We start from the raw sequence: 18,263 nt of genomic DNA on the forward strand, positions 1-18,263 counted from the left end.
GAGATGGCGATCACAGCAGACTGCGAGCTTTATCTGTATCGGAGACTCGGGTTGGTGAAGATAATGACGGAGGAGGAGGAGATTTCGAACAAGAACGCGGGGAAGAGGAGGGGGTACCTGGTTTCGACTTTGTTGCTAAAAAAAAAAATAAAAAAATCCGCATTGCTTACTGCTGCTACTCTAAGTTTCATTTGCATCCTCTTAGAGGAAAACGAGTTAAACATGTATGCGTTGCGTGAGGAGTCCACTTCCCAATCACCTAGAGAAGAAAGTTTCACCAGTACATCATTGATTCGATACTTAGTTCCTTAGTTGTTGTAAAAACATCCTTGGAAACACTCTTTGCTGGTTACAAATCTTTTAAGCATGCACTAAAATCCTGGCATCATATTTACTCTGAGCTGCTGATTTCTACAAGTGTTCTGAACCATGGAATCCTTATTCATCAAATTAGATACATCAGACCTCACAGCATGATATGTGCATGTTGCATTTGCCCATTGACATTCATTTCCACACACTCTGATTCCATCCATTATTTCTCTCGAAACAACACTCACCCACCCCACACGTGCATCACATGCTCTCTTTTATGGGTGATCTTGGGCTTTTAACTAGGCCCACATATTCGAAGCCTAAAAGCCCGTTAGATAAGACTAAAAAATAAGCACTAAGAATTTAAGTACTCAATATCAAGTGTCGACAGTTTTATGTATTGAAAATACAAAGTAATTTCTCATTTGACATTCTGCTCTTGACAACGTAAACCAAATTGATGGTTTGTAATGGGCACGTAGGTAACATTTGCACAAGCCTATAGCCAGTTGGGCTAATTCATTCCTCTATGACGTGTGCAGCATTTTCCTAAGTAACCTTGCGAGGCAATTACCTAGAAGCAATATATGTTCACCTAATTGATGTTCACCTCTCATTGTAATCTATATTGTAACATTACGTTCTCTTTCTTGGGTTCCGATTAAATCATTTAGTAATTCTAGGTAGTATATGAACCGAATACCCGGGGATGATGGGGTGCTAGATTTAGGAAGCCCCTTATAGCTAAAAGGAGAATGGTTATAAGATGAGCGAAACTAAAAATGCCTTTGCCTTTCCGATTCCTGCTAATTTTGTTACCTTGTATCAAAAATTGGAATGCGAAATTCGAACTATAGTCACAATGAATTGCTGTAATTTTCTTTACTTCTATGTATCTGTTTTGCATGTTTGATGTGCATAAATGAATTAAGTGTGAACGATTTTAGCTTTGCACTTCTATTTCCGATGAGCTGTGCCAGTCCTTGTTTCGAACTAATGCAATTTGTCTTTTTGAGGGATCAATTTGAACAGGTAAATGAATCCTCCTACATTAGGAACCTTATGGAGGCTTTTGGGACGGTTTCTTTTTCAGATTAGGAATTCTAAATGACCTTCTGGGGACGGCTTTTCTGTTTTTCCCTATGTATGCTTTCAGCCAGAGCTTAGCATCCGTCCCTAGAAAGCAAGAAAGCAAGAAAGAAAGAAAGAAAGGGATTCTGAAGGTCTTGTGGGGACGGCCAAGCCGTCCCTATTGGGCACTATTAGGGATGATTTTGCTCGTCTCCTATCGTCACTTTTTCAGTAATTGCCTCACATCCGTTACGGAACATTCGATTTGAGTTATAGCTATGTCCAATCATGGGCGTACGAGCTCGTTGCCCTAGCTCCATCAGCCTGTTTGTTAAAATGTGTTTCTTTTCCCAGGAACACAAATTTTTGTTTTTTTGTTTCTAAGAACAAAAAATGAATACAAACGCGTTTGTTTACGTTTTTGTTCCAAAATTATTTTTTTATTCCCAAAAACACATCTGGAATGGAAACAAGAAACAAAAAAAAGTTGTTTCTTGTTTGGAACAAAATTTAGGAACACTTTTTCTCTCTCTTCCATTTTCTTCTCTCTTTTTCTTCTTCTTTTCTTCTTCTTTTTCTTTCTTTTCTTTGGCCCGTCGCCGGCTGACCTTGGCCATGGCGGTGACCGGCCGTCGAGGGCCAGCCGACCTCACCGGAGCGTCGGCCCCCCGGCGAGGCCGACCTCGTGCATCGGGCTAGGTGAGCTTGATCTCGCCGAGCCACCGCCAGTCGGCGTCGCGTCGCTGGCGGCGGCCGCGACGCCAGCTCGCCCGGCTACGGCGAGGCCGAGGGCCCTCGTCGGCCCGAGTCACCAGCCATGGTCGAGGTTGGCGACCGGCCAAAAGAAAAAAAAAAAGGAAAAATAAATAAGAAAAATAAGAAAGAAAATAGAAAAATAAAATAAAAATATTAAAAAATTAAAAGAAATAAAAAAAAATTATACAAATTTACCAAACGTGTTTCTATTCTTTTTATATTTCTAGAACAGATTTACCAAACGCGTTTTTTGTTCAAAAATTGTTTCTGAAGCATAAATGATTTTTTCTATTTTCATTCCCATAAACAATTTTTAAACATAAATGTTACCAAACGCACCTAAGTCTTTTCACATGAAGTAGCACAAATGCCCAAGGCACAAGTAGATCAGAGATTCGCTTATGACATGGCTAAAACTTGTGACCTCATGAAAGACGATATGACTCTTTTATGACTTGGCTACCATGCTTTGTGATAGCCAAAACTTACTCACGCGCACCTGTATGTGACTAGTTATATTAGATGGCCTGATCCTTTTGAGATGGTGTCAAATTAAAGGGAAAACAGACGATAGAAAGTTGGCAGGAGACATGAAGATCTACTAAGTAATTGGGGCAGCAATACTAACGTTCCCTTTATCTTCTCTGCTTGTCCTCTATCCTTGATGGCATAATGAACTCTAAAGTAATCGTGACAATTGTAATTAATGCCTTTCATCTGCATATTCGGCAAGAAACACTTCTTTAATCAGAGAGTCAGCCTCTCATTCCATTATAAATTTCTCAGTCCGGCCGGTCTTCTTCCCACTATTGGAATCAACAAAATTTATATCATATAAATGAGGAAAACAGCACAATTTTTACACCCAGCGACATTCTTCTCCCCCATGTTTGCTTACAATAACAACCAGCCATATGCCACATTTGTATCTCTAGTTCATGTCCCTCCAAGGACCTGTCTCTTTCACACAACAATAAGAAATCTGGATAGAAAAAGTTAGAAAGTTGTCCTAATGGCAACAACTCTTTTTTAAGTCCTTGTTGAGGGTGAATACAGGTGAGGAAAGTGATAATTTCAAGGTACCATTCTCACCATCTCCAGCTAAAAGCTATAGCCCTCCTGGATTCTATCATCAAGCTTCCCCTTTAAATTTGACCAGAAAGAAGAAAATTTTGGTTTTCTCAAAGTATACCTTTGTCTTAATCCTATCATCATGAAGCACCTTTTGTAGCTCACACTTCTCTTATTGTTTCAAATTCTTTCAATAGATCAACCCTTCATGACCATGGCTAAGTCCTGCAGATTTCAGAAACTGGAAAATGAAGAGCAACTCTCCTTTATTCTAATAATATCCATTGTCTTCACCATGATGAATCTCGTGTCCTCTCAAACTGCGATAGCCAACTGTCCTTTGGATGGTAAATTCAACCTTTTCAATGTTAACCAAACTTGCCAAAATGCAAGTTGGGGGGGCTTCATCAACCATGAGTGCTGCGGACTACCCTTTGATGAGTATCTCTATGCTCTAGGCCAGCGAGCAAACCTGACTGGACAAATATTCCTTGGTCCCACGGAGCAGAAGAACTGCTTAGCCTCAATGAATGCTACTGAGACAAGTGTCCTCAGATGTGGAATCGAGAAGCTGAAAAGAGGGGCTGGCGGCTGCTCTGATTATTTGGTCACAGATGTGGTGACTCAGCTAGGAGATAGCTTAAGGAACTTGACGGAGGACTGTGATCTGGGTCCAGATCCAGATGGTTCATTCAATCAAGGTTGCAGCGCTTGTTTGGCTCAGTGGGAGGAGATTGGTAAATCCTCCGTTAGTGATACAGAGACAGCAAAGCTTGAGGCCAATCTATGCCAGTTTGCGGTTTTGATTACACTAACTGGCAAAAGGTCTGGTGATAAAAAGTGGGTACAGACAGTATACAGATGTCTTGGGGAGCAGGGTCTTCCCCCCATACACAGATGTAATATTGCTTTGCTGATGAGTTGATCAGTTGTGCATTTTATTTCTATGCACAATGATTATCAATTACCTACCATGATATGTTTTTTTCACGTAATCTAAGCATTTCGTTTTTTTAGCCATGTTAGATGAAAAGGGCAGTAACAGCAAGAAGAGCTATGGCATCATATCTACTAAAGGCAAGCTCATTGGGAGGAGTCATTTCAACTAATGATTTCTCTGTCTTAATTTTTTCTGTGCTGCAACTATTTGCTGTAATTTTCTGTTTCGGATGATCCACAGGCCTATGGATTGTAATTGCTGGTCTGGTAGGAATCATCATAGTTCTAGCTATTGCATTGTGGATCTTGTTCCAGAAAAGGGCTAAAGTTCGTGTCCCAAAAGAAAAAGAAGGTACTGTTGAAGTCGCTTGAGATCATGCTTAAACTGTTTCGTTTTTTCAATCTTGTTTGCTGTGAAAGATTTGCATATATTTTATATCATGACAGATTCACCAAAAGTGCCTTCCGAGGATTCCAGCAGTATCAAGATATCAATTAAGGAAGTCTATTTGGCAACAAACAATCTCAACCCAGCAAAGTTCATTGGGCAAGGCATAGCAGGTGAGAATTAAAGACCTTGCTCTCTTTTTCTTAATCAGATTCATTACATGCTAGCAGGATTGAATAGGTAGAACACTTTGCATTCCATCATCACGAGAGAGAAGATGGCACAAAGGTCTGGTCTTTTGGCAATAAATTATTCAAAATCTTTTGGCATTGAGCTATCTAGCAAGACGATGGTTTTGCTTAACTTGCAGAAAGAAAAGCATTGATAAGAACGCACAAAGGCCTGGTATTGTATCCTGCATGCCCTAGCTCCTGCTCAGGGGCATCTCCGAGAACAAGGGGATAAATAAAGGAACAAAAACCAAAATTAGAAACCTGTAAATGAACCAACAACATACATATAGAAATTTTTGCACTTTTAGGGAAAGTATCCAATTGCTTATTTAGTCTTTCATGGCAGGTAAGGTTTACAAGGGCATACTCTCCAACAGTCAACACGTGGCCATAAAGCACATCATCAGCGAAGGCCATACAGATACATACGTTAGAGAAGTTGCGAGCCTTTCAGATGTCCGGCACCCGAACCTCGTAGCTCTGCTGGGCTATTGTAAGAATGAAGATGAATGTTTCCTTGTTTATGAGTTATGCCACAATGGTAACCTCTCAGAGTGGCTGTTTGGTACGAATCGATGTCCTGTCCTGTCTATCTGTTCCCAGAGTTATCACATTAACCACCATAGACCACTTACAAAGATGGTGAACTGCAGGAAAAGATAAAGTGCTCTCGTGGATCCAAAGACTCAAAATCGCCATTGACAGTGCAAGGGGACTGTGGTTTCTCCACACCTATCCAGAAGGCTGTATCGTTCACCGTGATATTAAGGTGCGTTCCCTTGTTTACACAGCAAATGCTTCTCTCTTAACCAAATCTCCGTAGTTTTGCTCTTTATTGTCTCTAAATTTTAATCATTACTTGCTCAATTCCCAGCCTACAAACATTCTTATTAGTGCCAACTTTGAAGCCAAGCTCTCAGATTTCGGACTATCCAAGGTGATGGATGTGGGCCAGTCATTTGTGAGCTCAGAAGTCAGGGGAACATTTGGTTATGTTGATCCTGAGTACAGAAGAAACCGTCATGTCAATGCTTCAGGTGATGTCTACAGCTTTGGGATAGTACTTCTGCAGCTTCTCTCTGGACAGAGGGTTATCAATCTAAATATGAATAGACCGATGCCTCTAGGAAGAATGGTACGGATTAATGCTTTTATCAAATTCGACAGTGTCATTTTCCTTATGATTAGTTGCCGTATGAATGTGCTTTGTACCTCACAGGCCAAAGTCCTTACCAAAGGCGGTAACATAGCAGAGTTTGCTGATCCAAAACTCAATGGAGAATACTTGGCTGAAGCTTTTGATCTCGTGCTCAAGCTGGCATTGTCATGCACAGGACTTAAGCAGCAAAGGCCATCTATGGAGCAAGTTGTTTCAAGACTAGAAAAGGCACTAAATATATCAACTGAAGGAACATCAACAATATCAAGGAACAAGAGAGAGAGGAACTCAGCACACAAAGAATGATAGGAAAAGGAAAATGATTTTTTATTCAATGGGAGCATAATCAACCTTATGTTTACAGAGGTACAAAAAATTTATTGTGAATGACATTGAAAAAGAATCAGAATACAAGAGTTTATTTGTACAGAAGGCTTCATGGTTAAAATTGCAGAAGCCAATTTGACTCAATTAGCTCTTCAAAACTTGAGCTAATATTGTCACTGCATCACAAAGGATGAAAACAAAAAAGCATCTGCACACATTTGTCTATTTACATGACTGATGACTGCAACGAAGAAGAATAATCCCCTCAAAAATTCGGGTTACCAAGCGTGAACAAATTGTTCCTGTTGGAAGATTGCAGGCAGAGAACTACAAGATCTTCTTTCGGAAAAATCCTGCAGAAGCCTGATGAGAGCACTGGCCTTCTTGCTTGCGCGAGAAGTGCCCTCGCTGAGTAAGGAATAAAGAGATTGCATGAGAGAGCTACTCTTCACCAAATTGGAGACAACTTCTGCTCCACCATTGATGCACAGAGCCAGCAACAGAGTCACGCAATGCTCCCTCCCCACCCTTGAAGTAGAAGAATTCAGAATTCCTGTGATTATATACAAACCATTGGCACGTAAAATCGCCAATGTTCCCTCAGATTTCTCTGCTATGCTTGACAGAACAGCCAGACAATCATTAATGAAATCTTCTCTATCAGAAGACTTCAACTGTTGAACAAGCACCGGGACTGCCCCAGATGCAAGAACCCTCCTGTGATTGCCATGGTGCATTAGAAGCCCAAAAATCGCCACTAATGCGTTCTTCTTGCCACGACTGGTTCCATTCTTGACCATCTCCACTAAAACTGCAATGGTTTCAGGAATTTCCCCAATCAATTTCCTATACTCCTCTATCGAGGCAAGGTAAAAAAGTGCTGCAGCTGCGTGCTGCCTAGCTTCAACCTTATGCCCATATTTGAGAACCTCCACAACCAACACCAAACCACCATTCTCAACAATAATTGCTTTGCTCTTTGAATGCTTCGAGAGATTCAAAAGAGCTGCAATAGCATTTTCTTGGATTGATGAATCCCTCGACGTCAGCAGCTTTAACAAGTGAGGAATAGCTCCAGCTTCAACCAAGCACGATCTATTAAAAATGCTCGCCTTGGCAAGAAGCCGGATCTCATAGGCAGCTCTATTCCTCTCCACACTGGTCCCAACCTCCAGCCTGAAAGCAAGATAGCTCACAAGCATTTTCATGGCTCCTTCTGCTGCCACACTCCCAGCAAGAACAGTCCTCGTGATATCACGATGCTTGCGAGCTGATTCAGCAAAAGGAATGCCATTCTCGGAGCAGTATAGCTCGATCAACCGCCTAATCGCTGCATTCGGAACAAGTTCCGTGCTTGCAAGCATCTCACCTGTCTTAGGACAAGTGAAATTTCCAGCCCTAAACCACTTCACTATCGAAGCTCGATCATATGTATGCCCTGTAACAGTGGTCACTGGATCTACCATCAACTCAAGAGAAATCGGGCACCGCAAATCATCAGGATTGACGTGATCAAGCACTTTAATAGCATGCTCTTCATTGGATTGTCGATTGGATTCGATGTCAACAACCTCGAAAAGCACGCATCTACAATAGCACATCAACCCCATCAAACTACTCAAAATCTCCACCTCCCTCTTCTCAACACTCAAAAACTCAAACCCCAATTCAGCATCCAAAAACCTGATCTCCTTATGGCAATCGGTCCAGCTCCTCACACCAACATAATCAAGAACACGCTCCAAACGACTCCTCTCCGGGACAATCCCGCACTCAAAACTACTCAAAATCGACTTCAAATCACTTACCGCAGTCCGATCATCCACATCAACTTCCAAACTCACCTTACGCGCTTGCCTCACAAACAAACCGGCGACCTCCCTCGCCTCGACCGGCACGCCGACGTCCTCCATGGGCAGCACGTCCAGCGCCGTCGCCATCGCGCGGGCCGAGGCGCGTAACTGGCCCGCCACGCGCTCCGACTTCATCAGCATCCACGCGCGCGCGCCGTCGCGCGTGCAGTCCTCCAGGAGGAACCGGAGCTTCCGGAGCGCCAAGTGGAGCTCCGAGAGGGCGAGGGAGAGGGAGCCGCCGCCACCGCCTCCGAGGGGCGCGGGCGGGATGGGGACTTCCTCGAGGAAGAGGAGGAGGTTGGCGACGCTGCGGATCGTCTCGGCGGCGTTCCGCCGGTTGCACGCGAAGCGCTTGGCCTTGAAGGTCAGGACCGACCTGGCGAGGTCGGCGACGGAGGAGAGGAGGGCGGCCGGAGGGTGTGTTCGGAGGGGTGTACCGCCGGGAACGTCAGCGTCCGGCGAGTCGGCTCGGCGGTCGGCTTCCTGGTCATTGAGCGGAAGAAGGATTTTTGTGGGAAATAATTGAAGAAAATGGCAAGGAAAGGAAAGGGCAGTTTTGTCTTTTGCTTCGGTCTTGTAGTTTTGCGTTTGTCTCGTATTCGGTTGAGATTTGGGAGATAGCTGGCTATATATAGGAGGAGGCGGGTTGACTAATCTGCCATGAGGACACGCGTAGATACCTGATTCGGTCTCGAGGGATGGGTCAGATCGAAGCGTACAGTACTTTTTAGGTGGAGATCGGATGACACGTGGCGAGAGGGCGAGCGGGGTCGGCTTTCGAGGATCGTTCGTGAGGCGACCGAGAGAGCGACACGTGGGGGCGAGGAGTACGGGGAAGGGCGGGGCTCGTGGGACGTGAAGGGACGTGTAGCGTAATTTCGCGTTCCATCATTGAGCAATTATAGGGGACTTTTTGGTAATTTTGCGTTTCTTGTGTTGTTCAACGTACGTTTGTATTATTTGGAAGAGGCGGTGTGTATTATAACGGAAAATGTTCTTTTTTTGGAAAAAAATTAAGATTGGCCATTATTGCTCATAAGAATAAATGAAGAAAACAAATTTCATTAATAATAATAATATTTTCGTTGACTAATTATTATAAACGATATAAGCAATTATGCATTAAAAGCTATGACAACTTAAATTATTAATTTATCAGTTTTACTTATGTAATTTCATGAATGAATTCGTAGAAGAAGTCAACTTACATAACTTCATTTATTGACATTGTTATATAAATCTCTTCAAATAGGCAATTGATTCGTTCAATGTTTTACCCCTCTCTCTCTTATTAGTGAAAGAAAGCCATTTATTATGAAATGCCTTCCATCATACAAGTCCGTTCATTTTTCAGGGTGACTTCAAAAGTATAAAATGCGATAAGAAAATAAAAGGGTACGCGTTTTTCTATTCTAGTAATTTCGCTCGGTGATCTAATATGATCTGTTATCAATTGTTCAAAAATAAGAATTTGCGCTTTTCTGTAAAATATATCTCGTTTATTGAAGGCCGAATTATTGTATTTTTAAAATGGGGTTAGTATTCTTGAAATCTACTTTTTTAGAAAAGAATTTAAAAAAGAATTAGATAAGAAAAAAGGGCGCAGGACATGGGAGCAGAACATCCGCCTCCATCTTGCTTGCACCGCCAGGACACGCTGTACCTCAATCCGAATGGACCCGATCCAAGCCGAATGCCATAACTCACCCCGTGACGTGAAGCTTCATTTATTTTATGAGAAATAATTAATTTTAAAAATATTTTTCAAAAAAATGTTTATTTATATCTCTTGAAATAATTAATTAATAGAAAATGTTTTCATTATAACAACAATTTGTATTTAAATATTTGGGTCAATAATTAAAATATTTTTCTTTATTCGTTTTTATAAACGATGCAAGTGATGATTTTTAAGAAAACATTTTACAAATCATTCATTTTAAATAAGGCTCCATTTGTCTCGCAAAAACAAATGATTTAAAAAATATTTTCCTAAAATAATCACTTGAATCGCTTATAAAAAATAAAAGAACGAAAATGATTTTCATTATTCACAAAATATTTAAATATAAATTGTTGTTGAGTAAGCAAATATTTATCATTGATCGATTATTTCAAGTGACATTAATTTTTTTATAAATTATTAATTTTCTGCAAAACAAACGAAACATATATATCTAATATGCAAAAATATAGATAAATCAAACTATTTTTTGGAGATTTTCTAGTCATCAGGATGCGCTGGACACAAAGGCTTTTTTTTTTTTTTTTCGCATGCTAAAACCCATGTTAGCCTTCTTTTCAAAAAGAAATTTACTTATCTCTCTTGATTTGGATTTCAATACTATATACAAAAGAAAAATCAAAATTACAATGTGATGCTGGATGTAAAATGAATACGAACTGTTTTGTTCTAGAGATCACAATTTTCGATACAATAAAAAAGATTGTTGGGGTTAACAATACAACTCAAATGGGGTGAATAGGTTGTTGTAATAAACTCTTATGATTTTGCGGAAATCAACAACTATTATAAAAATCGAGTTTAGTAGATATTTCAAACATCACATGGTGCTATAGTCCAATAATAGATAAAACTGAAATGAATAAAAGCACACGACAATTTATAGGATAATAGGTTGACTGAGAACTATAAATAGCATTTGCAGAAGATGATAAATTAAATTTCAAACATCGACAAAAGCACATATTGAAATTAATTGCATGTTCTGTTGTTTAACAGATAGTGATGATATTGAACATGTAATGCTAATAATGAAGAGTTAGCATATATACAATAGTTTGGTTTTATTCTCAAGCCTACATCTACACTTAATACTAACAATCACAATAAGACTAGATTCCACTAATAATCTTCAAAATAAGTCATGATTGGCAAATACCGTATTTTCTATAGATCACATTACTCAGATTGACATACTATCAATACTCTTATACACTTGCTTTTATCACTAATTACAATGATATCAGGAATAAACAATGGCTACCAACAAAAATAGAGCAACGAAAAAGATTCAAAGCATATGACACATTTTGTTCATTTCAATCCAACCTAATTACTTCTTTTGGACTCAATATATAGCCAACCATCCTCAAATGACTATGTCCATCAAAATTCTCAAGTGGTCATTGGTTTTACCATTGCCAGCAGCAAGTTGCTGCTATAAATTGTCAAAATGACTCTTTGACATAGGCAATGTCCCCCATGCATTAGTAGTTTCCTAAACAATGTCAATGTCAAAGTCTATTTCTGCTCATTAATGCCAATATTGCTCTTGATCAACTTTGGTGATCTTTCTATGAATTCCAAGCCTTTGTGACAAATGTTTTATTTTGAGTCTAAATATCAATATGATCCCTTACTCACAATTAGTACTTGTAGATTTTTATTTCTTCGTTAATGCTGTCCATTAACAAACAATGTGAAATGACATTCATTCAATCAATCTTCCAATGATCCTTTTGGATTCGGCATCATAAAAGACTTCCAAGGACATTGGCATTCCCACTAATTCATCATATTTATTGATTATCTATATCATTTTCCAAAAATCTCCAAGGACATTGCATCTTTGCCGATTCTTTATCTTTACTAATTTGACTAAGTCAACTTCCAAAGACATGCGATAGTTCCTCATTTTCACTAGATTCACAATGATCATTATTATTGACATAGTCTTCCACCTTATCTATATAAGGTAGCTATTCTTTGCCAACAATCTGCTGCTCCGATAACAATTTGTTGCACCAAATGAAGAGGCTGATCTTTTTGGTCCTTTCAAACATATTGGTAATTTAGATTCTACCAAATTGTTATCTTCATGGTCCTTCCAAAATCTACCAAACATCCTCATTGTAGGCTTGTTCACTATTATCAAGTCCTTTCAATTGTTCACTTGATATTTGCACCTTTAAGCCATCGTGAACATTTCGTTCTTTATGGCTTATTCATCCTTGATTAAGGTTCTTCCGGATGTTCATCTCATTTGAAGATCCTTCTAACTCATCTTCTAACTCATAAACATCTCAACACCCAATATCTTGTTCACCTCACACATTAGCAAATCAATCTTGATAGTGGTAAAGCACTCCTCATATTAGAATATCCATAAATCATTTTGTACAATCCTAACATCAAGAAGCGTGGGCATTGAATCAATGGAAATGGGTGGTTACTTGATAGGCTGTTGAGTGTAATAACAAAAACGTCAAGTTAAAATCATAACATCACCAATTAGCTACGCTTCTTTTTTTTTTTTTCTCATTTTTGTTGGGGGTAACTAGAGATTCTTTTAAAAACATTTTTTCATAGAATGATAGACAATATCACTTAGCTGAACTAACAAACGGTAAATATTTTATTACCAATAACAAATTATGCTTAAAATTTTTGCATTAATAATAAAGATATTTTTTGCTTATTCATTTTTTTTCAAATCACTGGTTCGCCGCGAAACAAAGCATCTTCAAACGAGTTTTCGAGAGATAGACTAGACTAGACCAGATTAAATTAGATTAGTTGAGAAGAACTGTTTTTCATCGTGGGCTTCGTATCAACTTGTACCTGGGCCGGGCTTGCCACGGGCCCATCATCTCGGTTTTCCAGTTCGCAGCTGAACTGCATATAGCTACGTGGAATCGTCTGCTCTCTCGCTGCTGGAGAATCATCAGCTCGCCAGAAGAAGGTACCTTCGTCCCGCTCGCGGCGGATTCGGATTCCCCTCTCGTTTCCTCCTTTTTTTCCCGTTCCGCTAGGGTTTCGAATTCCGATTCCGTCGCTCCTGACCGTTCGCTCTCCGTGGCCAGGGTGGAAGAATCGGGAGTCGCCGCCGCTGCTTAAGCTCCGAGCGCGTCAGGTTCGGGAATCATGGTGAGTTTCTCTAGCACCGTCGCGGTCTCTTGTTCTTTTTTTTTTTTTTCAATTTTCGTTGGGGGTGATGATGACGAACTTGCGTTACCGTACTTCCTTGTTCTTTTTTGGTAGCGCCAAAAAGATGGATTCCTATTGTAGGTGTGCGTAGGTTTTAAGTGTTGCCGGCATATTTTGGTCGACTGGGAGTTCGGCCCCGAGTCACTTTTAAGGCAAACCGAACCGTACCTCTCTGTGAGGTACTTGATGTGTCTGCCTTTTCATAGGTGAATTGGTCCGTGGATTAAACCTAGTTTGAGCTATGGCTGCCACTGTCCGACTTGTATGTAGCAGCCTCCGTAAATGGGGATGTTTGGCCTTTTGTGGAGCGTCCGGGTTCTGTGTGGTGACCCTGGAACAGTTTCTGTTATGAATTTTGGAGTTCCGAGTGTTGTGGACTCATATCAGTTGAAGCAAATTATATTAGTAGGGCAGCCAAGGATATCGTGGAAAATGAATGGATTTTGAGTTACGCTGCTATCCAAATGCTTATTACTGCCTTGAAAGTGAAGCTTCTGTCATTGCCTAGCTCCTATAGAACTGGTTATTTTGGACCGGAGACATTGCAGTTGACTGGTCACCGTGCAGGTTTTATTAGGAGTGATCAGTGCCCGGTTCCCAATTTTTGGGACTGGGAACAAGACCGGTCCATGGAACCGATCACTTAGCAAGAAAAATTAAAAAATTTAAAAAATACTAGAGTTGTTATTATTTTTAGGATTTATTGCTATTTTTAAGAAATTAAAAAATATAGTTAAAAAAAAAAAGAGTTGGTCCAGTCTAGTCCAATCCCCCCCCCCGGGGCCCGCCGGGGAATCAGCAACCGGACCCAACTAGCCAGTCTCGTCCTGTCCAGGCAGATCTCGGTTTGGGCGGTCCGACATACTCACCCCTAGGTTTTATACATGTTTTGCTTGTTATTTAACTTATGATGGGACCTTGCATGACATTGTGTCGTTTGGTGGTTTCAGGCATCATGGTGGTATCAGGATGCTCTGGTTTATTCTTACCTTGCAGGCCGGGATGGAGTTATTCTCGGACTGGATGAGTTACCTCACAATGGGGCACATATAACTGTGAGTGACTGAATTATACTTCTTGGTTTCCTTATTATAGGCATCTTGCATTGACATGGTTACATGCTTTCTTTAAGTTTTTGTATGAGGATTCTCATCTAGCTGTTTCGATATCTTGAATTATTTATATGTTCATTAGATCAAGGCCCGGCCATTTTTTGTAGAACATTAGTCAAGCCTTCATTTCTAATTTCCAGATTATAGGCTTAGCCAGTTATGTTCCTTCTCATACATTGAAATCTGTGATGTTTATACTTTTAGGAAGAAGATGGAAATGATGCTGCAAACATGGAAGAAGATGTTAAAGAAGATGTTAAAGAAGATGAAAATGATGCTGCAAACAAGAAAGAAGATGGTGATGACATATACGCAGCGCTGCAGTTCGCGGATGGTCAATAAGCGCATTGCTGCAGTTCCTGGCTGATAAATAATTGAATTCTGCAAGGCAACATTACTGATCCTTGTCTTGGATAATTTTACCGAACAACTTATGCGCATCGTCTAACACATGGCGCCTCCCATACTCTGACACCACCGCATTGAACTCTCAAACCAATTATCACCGATAACCTTGTGGACCGAAGAAATAGCGAATCTCGTTTGCGGCTACGAAAAATGAATTCGATATTTTATACACGTGTTTAATCGGGAAGGAAACGACTCGATTGACGAATTCCATCATCACTGGAACGTCCCAAGGAACCGGCCGTCGATGAAGATTTCTCTATCCTTCTCTCTCCCCGTTTAACATGCAGTGTATACCACAGCGATTGAAATGGAGCCGAAGTTGATTGTCGAACTCAGCGACGTAAGCCTCTTCGCAATTCGACGCCAACGGACGACGGAATGCTTAGTCATAGGCCTCGAGCTTCTGTCTCCGATCTCGAAGAAGCATTCGCACCAAATGTATCCATCGGCCTACTCGCGCAACTCTCGATGTTGCTCTCCCCACGGCAACTGGAGGTGATTCAGTTCAAGGTAAGGTCAGGCCCCCGGAGCTCAGGCGGGAGAGGAAATCCAGGGGATCCAGGGTGGAGCTCCGTGCATCTGATCGGAAATGGAAGACTGGCGGTAGCCTGGAAATGGAAGACTGGCGGTAGCTAAGGCAGCGCATGGTAACGTTTCTATTCCTCCAAATTTCTGTTTTTTTGTTTTTCGGAACAAAAAAATAACACAAATCCGTTTGAAAACGCCAAATTGTTTTTCTATTCCCCAAAATAAAAGTTTGCCCGGGAATAGGTTTGGAGCAGAAACGAGAAGCAAAAAAAAAAAAATTATTTATTCTTCTCGAGAACAATTTTTAGAAATAAGCCAATTTTCTTTTTTATTTTTTATTTTTATTTTATTTCTTTTTCATGCCGCAGCCACCTCCAATTGCCCGAAGCCACAGCCAACCGCCGCCGTCGCCGGCGGTCGTGCAGCGTAGCGGCGGGCGCGGGTAGTGGCGGCCGGTCGGCTATCTCGTGAACAAGAATAAAAAACGAATATATATATAAAAAAAAAATGTTGCGTTACCAAACGCATTTCTATTCTTTTTCTATTCCAAAAGTAGAAATTTTGTATAGTTACCAAACGGGTTTTACTCAGAAGTTGTTTTCCGGAATAGAAAAAAAAAAATTCTCCAGCCAAGAAGCGTTGTCATGCGTAGCCTGCTAGAGAGGACGCGAGAGGCTTGTGGTGGCTTTTATATTTCTCTCGTGAAATGACCAAAATGCCCTGCCCTAAAATGACCAAAATGCCCAAGGCAAACAATTCGTCGTGTGTTGAACCTGCGTTAGCGACTGGCTCGGGAGATCTTGGCCAACTGGTTATTAGACTTTACTAGCCAACACCTGTATTTTCCAAACTATTTTTGTCTTCTTCTTTTTTTCCCCGTTTATTTTTATATATATTTTAATAGTTATTTCCTTTTCTTTCCATTTCTCAGTCCATTATTGTCTCTGATGCAACGGTTCGGTTTCCGACTTCCATTATGATTCTGGTGTTTTCTGCTTAAGGTTCCAATCGTCTAATCGTGCGTTGTTCTCTCTCCCGAGGCGCTCCTTTGATTTCTCCTCTCGCGTCCCTACTCGTCTAGCAAATTCTTTCTCTCGGTAGCTTCCACCTGCTTAGTTCCTCTGACAAGCTCCGCTTGTCTCTTTCTCTAAGTTGATTTCATGATTGACATATGCATATGGGTGTTGAATGTTTCCTCTACATACTGCAACTATCTTATTGACAATGCTTACGAAATGTTCATCAGGTTTGTCATTTGGCTTGCTTTAAGTAATCTAAGCCCATAATAATCCGATTATACTTATAGGGTTGGAAAAATTCAAGATGTCACACAGAGGAGCGGTTGGCCATGGCCGGCGTCTCGGTCTGCAACAAAGTTGTTAAGCATTTTGCCGAAACCCATGGGCGAGCCAAGATCTGGAGAGCAAACTAGATTTGGAGGTGCAGAGGAGCATTGTAGCAAAGTAGATTTGGAGATGACCTCTGTGTCCACCCTCTCAGTCGTCCCACCAGATTTGGAACTGATGCACGGATGGAGGAGACGGCCAAACTGGTTTGCTACGATGCCGGCAACTTCGACTCTGCGGGTGGCGATGGCAGAAGGAGGGGCAGAGGTTGGGCTTGTGCATGCAAATAGAAGAGGAAGAAAAGAAAAATCTAGGTGGATTAAGGGATTTTTGACTTATTTCTTTTATGCCATATGTAAATTTTTAATTGGTTTATACCGAATAAGCGCACGACATGTTAGCTATTGATGTGGTGCTTGCAAATCACGGAATATTTTCTCCTACATCCGCTCTTAATACTAATAGTCACAATAAAACTAGAATCCACTAATAATCTTAGAAATAAGTTATAATTGGCAAGTACCGCATTTTTTGTAGATCACATTACTCAAACTCACTTACCACCAATACTCTTGTACACTTGCTCTTATCACTAATCACAATGACGTTAGGAATAAACAACAACTACCAGCAAAAATAGAGCAACAAAAAAGATTCAAAGCATATGACTCATCTTGTTCATTTCAATCCACGACCTAATTACTTCTCTTGGACTCAATATAAAGCCAACCATCCTCAGATAACTATTGTCCATTGAAATCCTCAAGTGGTCATTGGTTTTAACATTGCGAGGTCGTTGCTATAAATTGTCAAAATGACTCTTTGACATAGGCAACGTATCCCATACATTAGTAGTTCAACGTTAGAGTCTATCTCTGTTCATTAATGCCAATATTGCTCTTGATCAACTCTGGCTTGTGACATATGTTTTTATTCTTTTCAAAGTCCTAGGTAGTTGATCAAGTGACCAGCATCTTCCAAGACTAAATATCAGTATATTCCCTTACTCACAATTAGTACTTGTAGATTTTTACTTTTTTGGTTTCTACAGTGTACAAAGACTTTCAAGGACATTGGCATTCCCGCTAATTTCTCGTATTTGTTGATTATCTATATCATTTTCCAAAAATCTCTAAGGACATCAGCATCTCTGCTGATTCTTTATCTTTACTGATTTGACTAAGTCAACTTCCAAAGACACGTTGGTCCTCATTTTTACTAGATTCACAATTATCATTAGTATTGACATACTTCCACCTTATATTTATAAGGCAACTATTCTTTGCCAACATTTTGCTACTCCAATAACAATTTGCTACACCTGATAAAGAGGCTAATCTTTTTTGTCCTTCCAAGCATATTGGCAATTACATTCTACCAAACCGTTCATCTTCACGGTCCTTCCAAATTCTACCAAACATCCTCATTATAGTCTTGTTCACTATTATCAAGTCCTTTCAATTGTTCACTTGATATTTGCACCTTTAAGCCATCACGAACATTTTGTTCTTTATGGCTTGTTCATCCTTGATTAAGGTTCTTCTAGATGTTCATCTCTTTTGAAGATCTTTCTGTTGGAAATTAATCAAAAGAATACATACTGTTTGTTGAAATCAGAACATCAATGTAAAAAAGACGATAACATTTATATAATATCCTTCTTTTTATGTAAACTTACAAATCTTAGAGAAGAATAAAATAAGATATTACTAGAAAATAACATAAAATTGGAGGTGAGGTATAGATAACCGAATCTCTCGATTAGTTCTGGCTAATGGAACTATGCCTCCCGAACATGATTCA

General features: G+C 40.2%; 2 protein-coding genes across 2 annotated transcripts; one reads left to right on the forward strand and one right to left on the reverse strand.

Moving 5' to 3' along the window:
- Nucleotides 1–3,427: 3,427 nt before the first annotated feature.
- LOC104417054 (probable LRR receptor-like serine/threonine-protein kinase At2g28960) lies at nt 3,428–6,238 on the forward strand. The gene is made up of 8 exons (XM_010028378.3): nt 3,428–4,112; nt 4,231–4,290; nt 4,394–4,504; nt 4,600–4,713; nt 5,120–5,338; nt 5,427–5,542; nt 5,648–5,908; nt 5,993–6,238. Exons 1-8 carry the CDS (start codon nt 3,428–3,430, stop codon nt 6,236–6,238), a joined length of 1,812 nt encoding a protein of 603 aa, XP_010026680.2.
- Nucleotides 6,236–9,001, reverse strand: LOC104414230 (U-box domain-containing protein 19). The gene is made up of 2 exons (XM_039299911.1): nt 8,944–9,001; nt 6,236–8,792 (listed from the first exon to the last, which is right to left on the reverse strand). Exons 1-2 carry the CDS (start codon nt 8,999–9,001, stop codon nt 6,538–6,540), a joined length of 2,313 nt encoding a protein of 770 aa, XP_039155845.1. The 3' UTR covers nt 6,236–6,537.
- Nucleotides 9,002–18,263: the final 9,262 nt, after the last annotated feature.

The sequence above is a fragment of the Eucalyptus grandis genome, chromosome 8 (genome assembly GCF_016545825.1).
Source record: "Eucalyptus grandis isolate ANBG69807.140 chromosome 8, ASM1654582v1, whole genome shotgun sequence".
NCBI lineage: Eukaryota > Viridiplantae > Streptophyta > Magnoliopsida > Myrtales > Myrtaceae > Eucalyptus > Eucalyptus grandis.

Excerpts from the sequence above, each read along its gene's own strand:
- LOC104417054 (XM_010028378.3), top strand. The coding sequence starts at position 3,428 with ATGGCTAAGTCCTGCAGATTTCAGAAACTGGAAAATGAAGAGCAACTC. Across the intron at positions 4,113-4,230 it reads TCTTCCCCCCATACACAGAT|CCATGTTAGATGAAAAGGGC; the intron begins GTAATATTGCTT and ends TCGTTTTTTTAG. Across the intron at positions 4,714-5,119 it reads CATTGGGCAAGGCATAGCAG|GTAAGGTTTACAAGGGCATA; the intron begins GTGAGAATTAAA and ends CTTTCATGGCAG.
- LOC104414230 (XM_039299911.1), bottom strand. The coding sequence starts at position 9,001 with ATGGAACGCGAAATTACGCTACACGTCCCTTCACGTCCCACGAGCCCC. Across the intron at positions 8,793-8,943 it reads CACGAGCCCCGCCCTTCCCC|GTATCTACGCGTGTCCTCAT; the intron begins GTACTCCTCGCC and ends AGACCGAATCAG.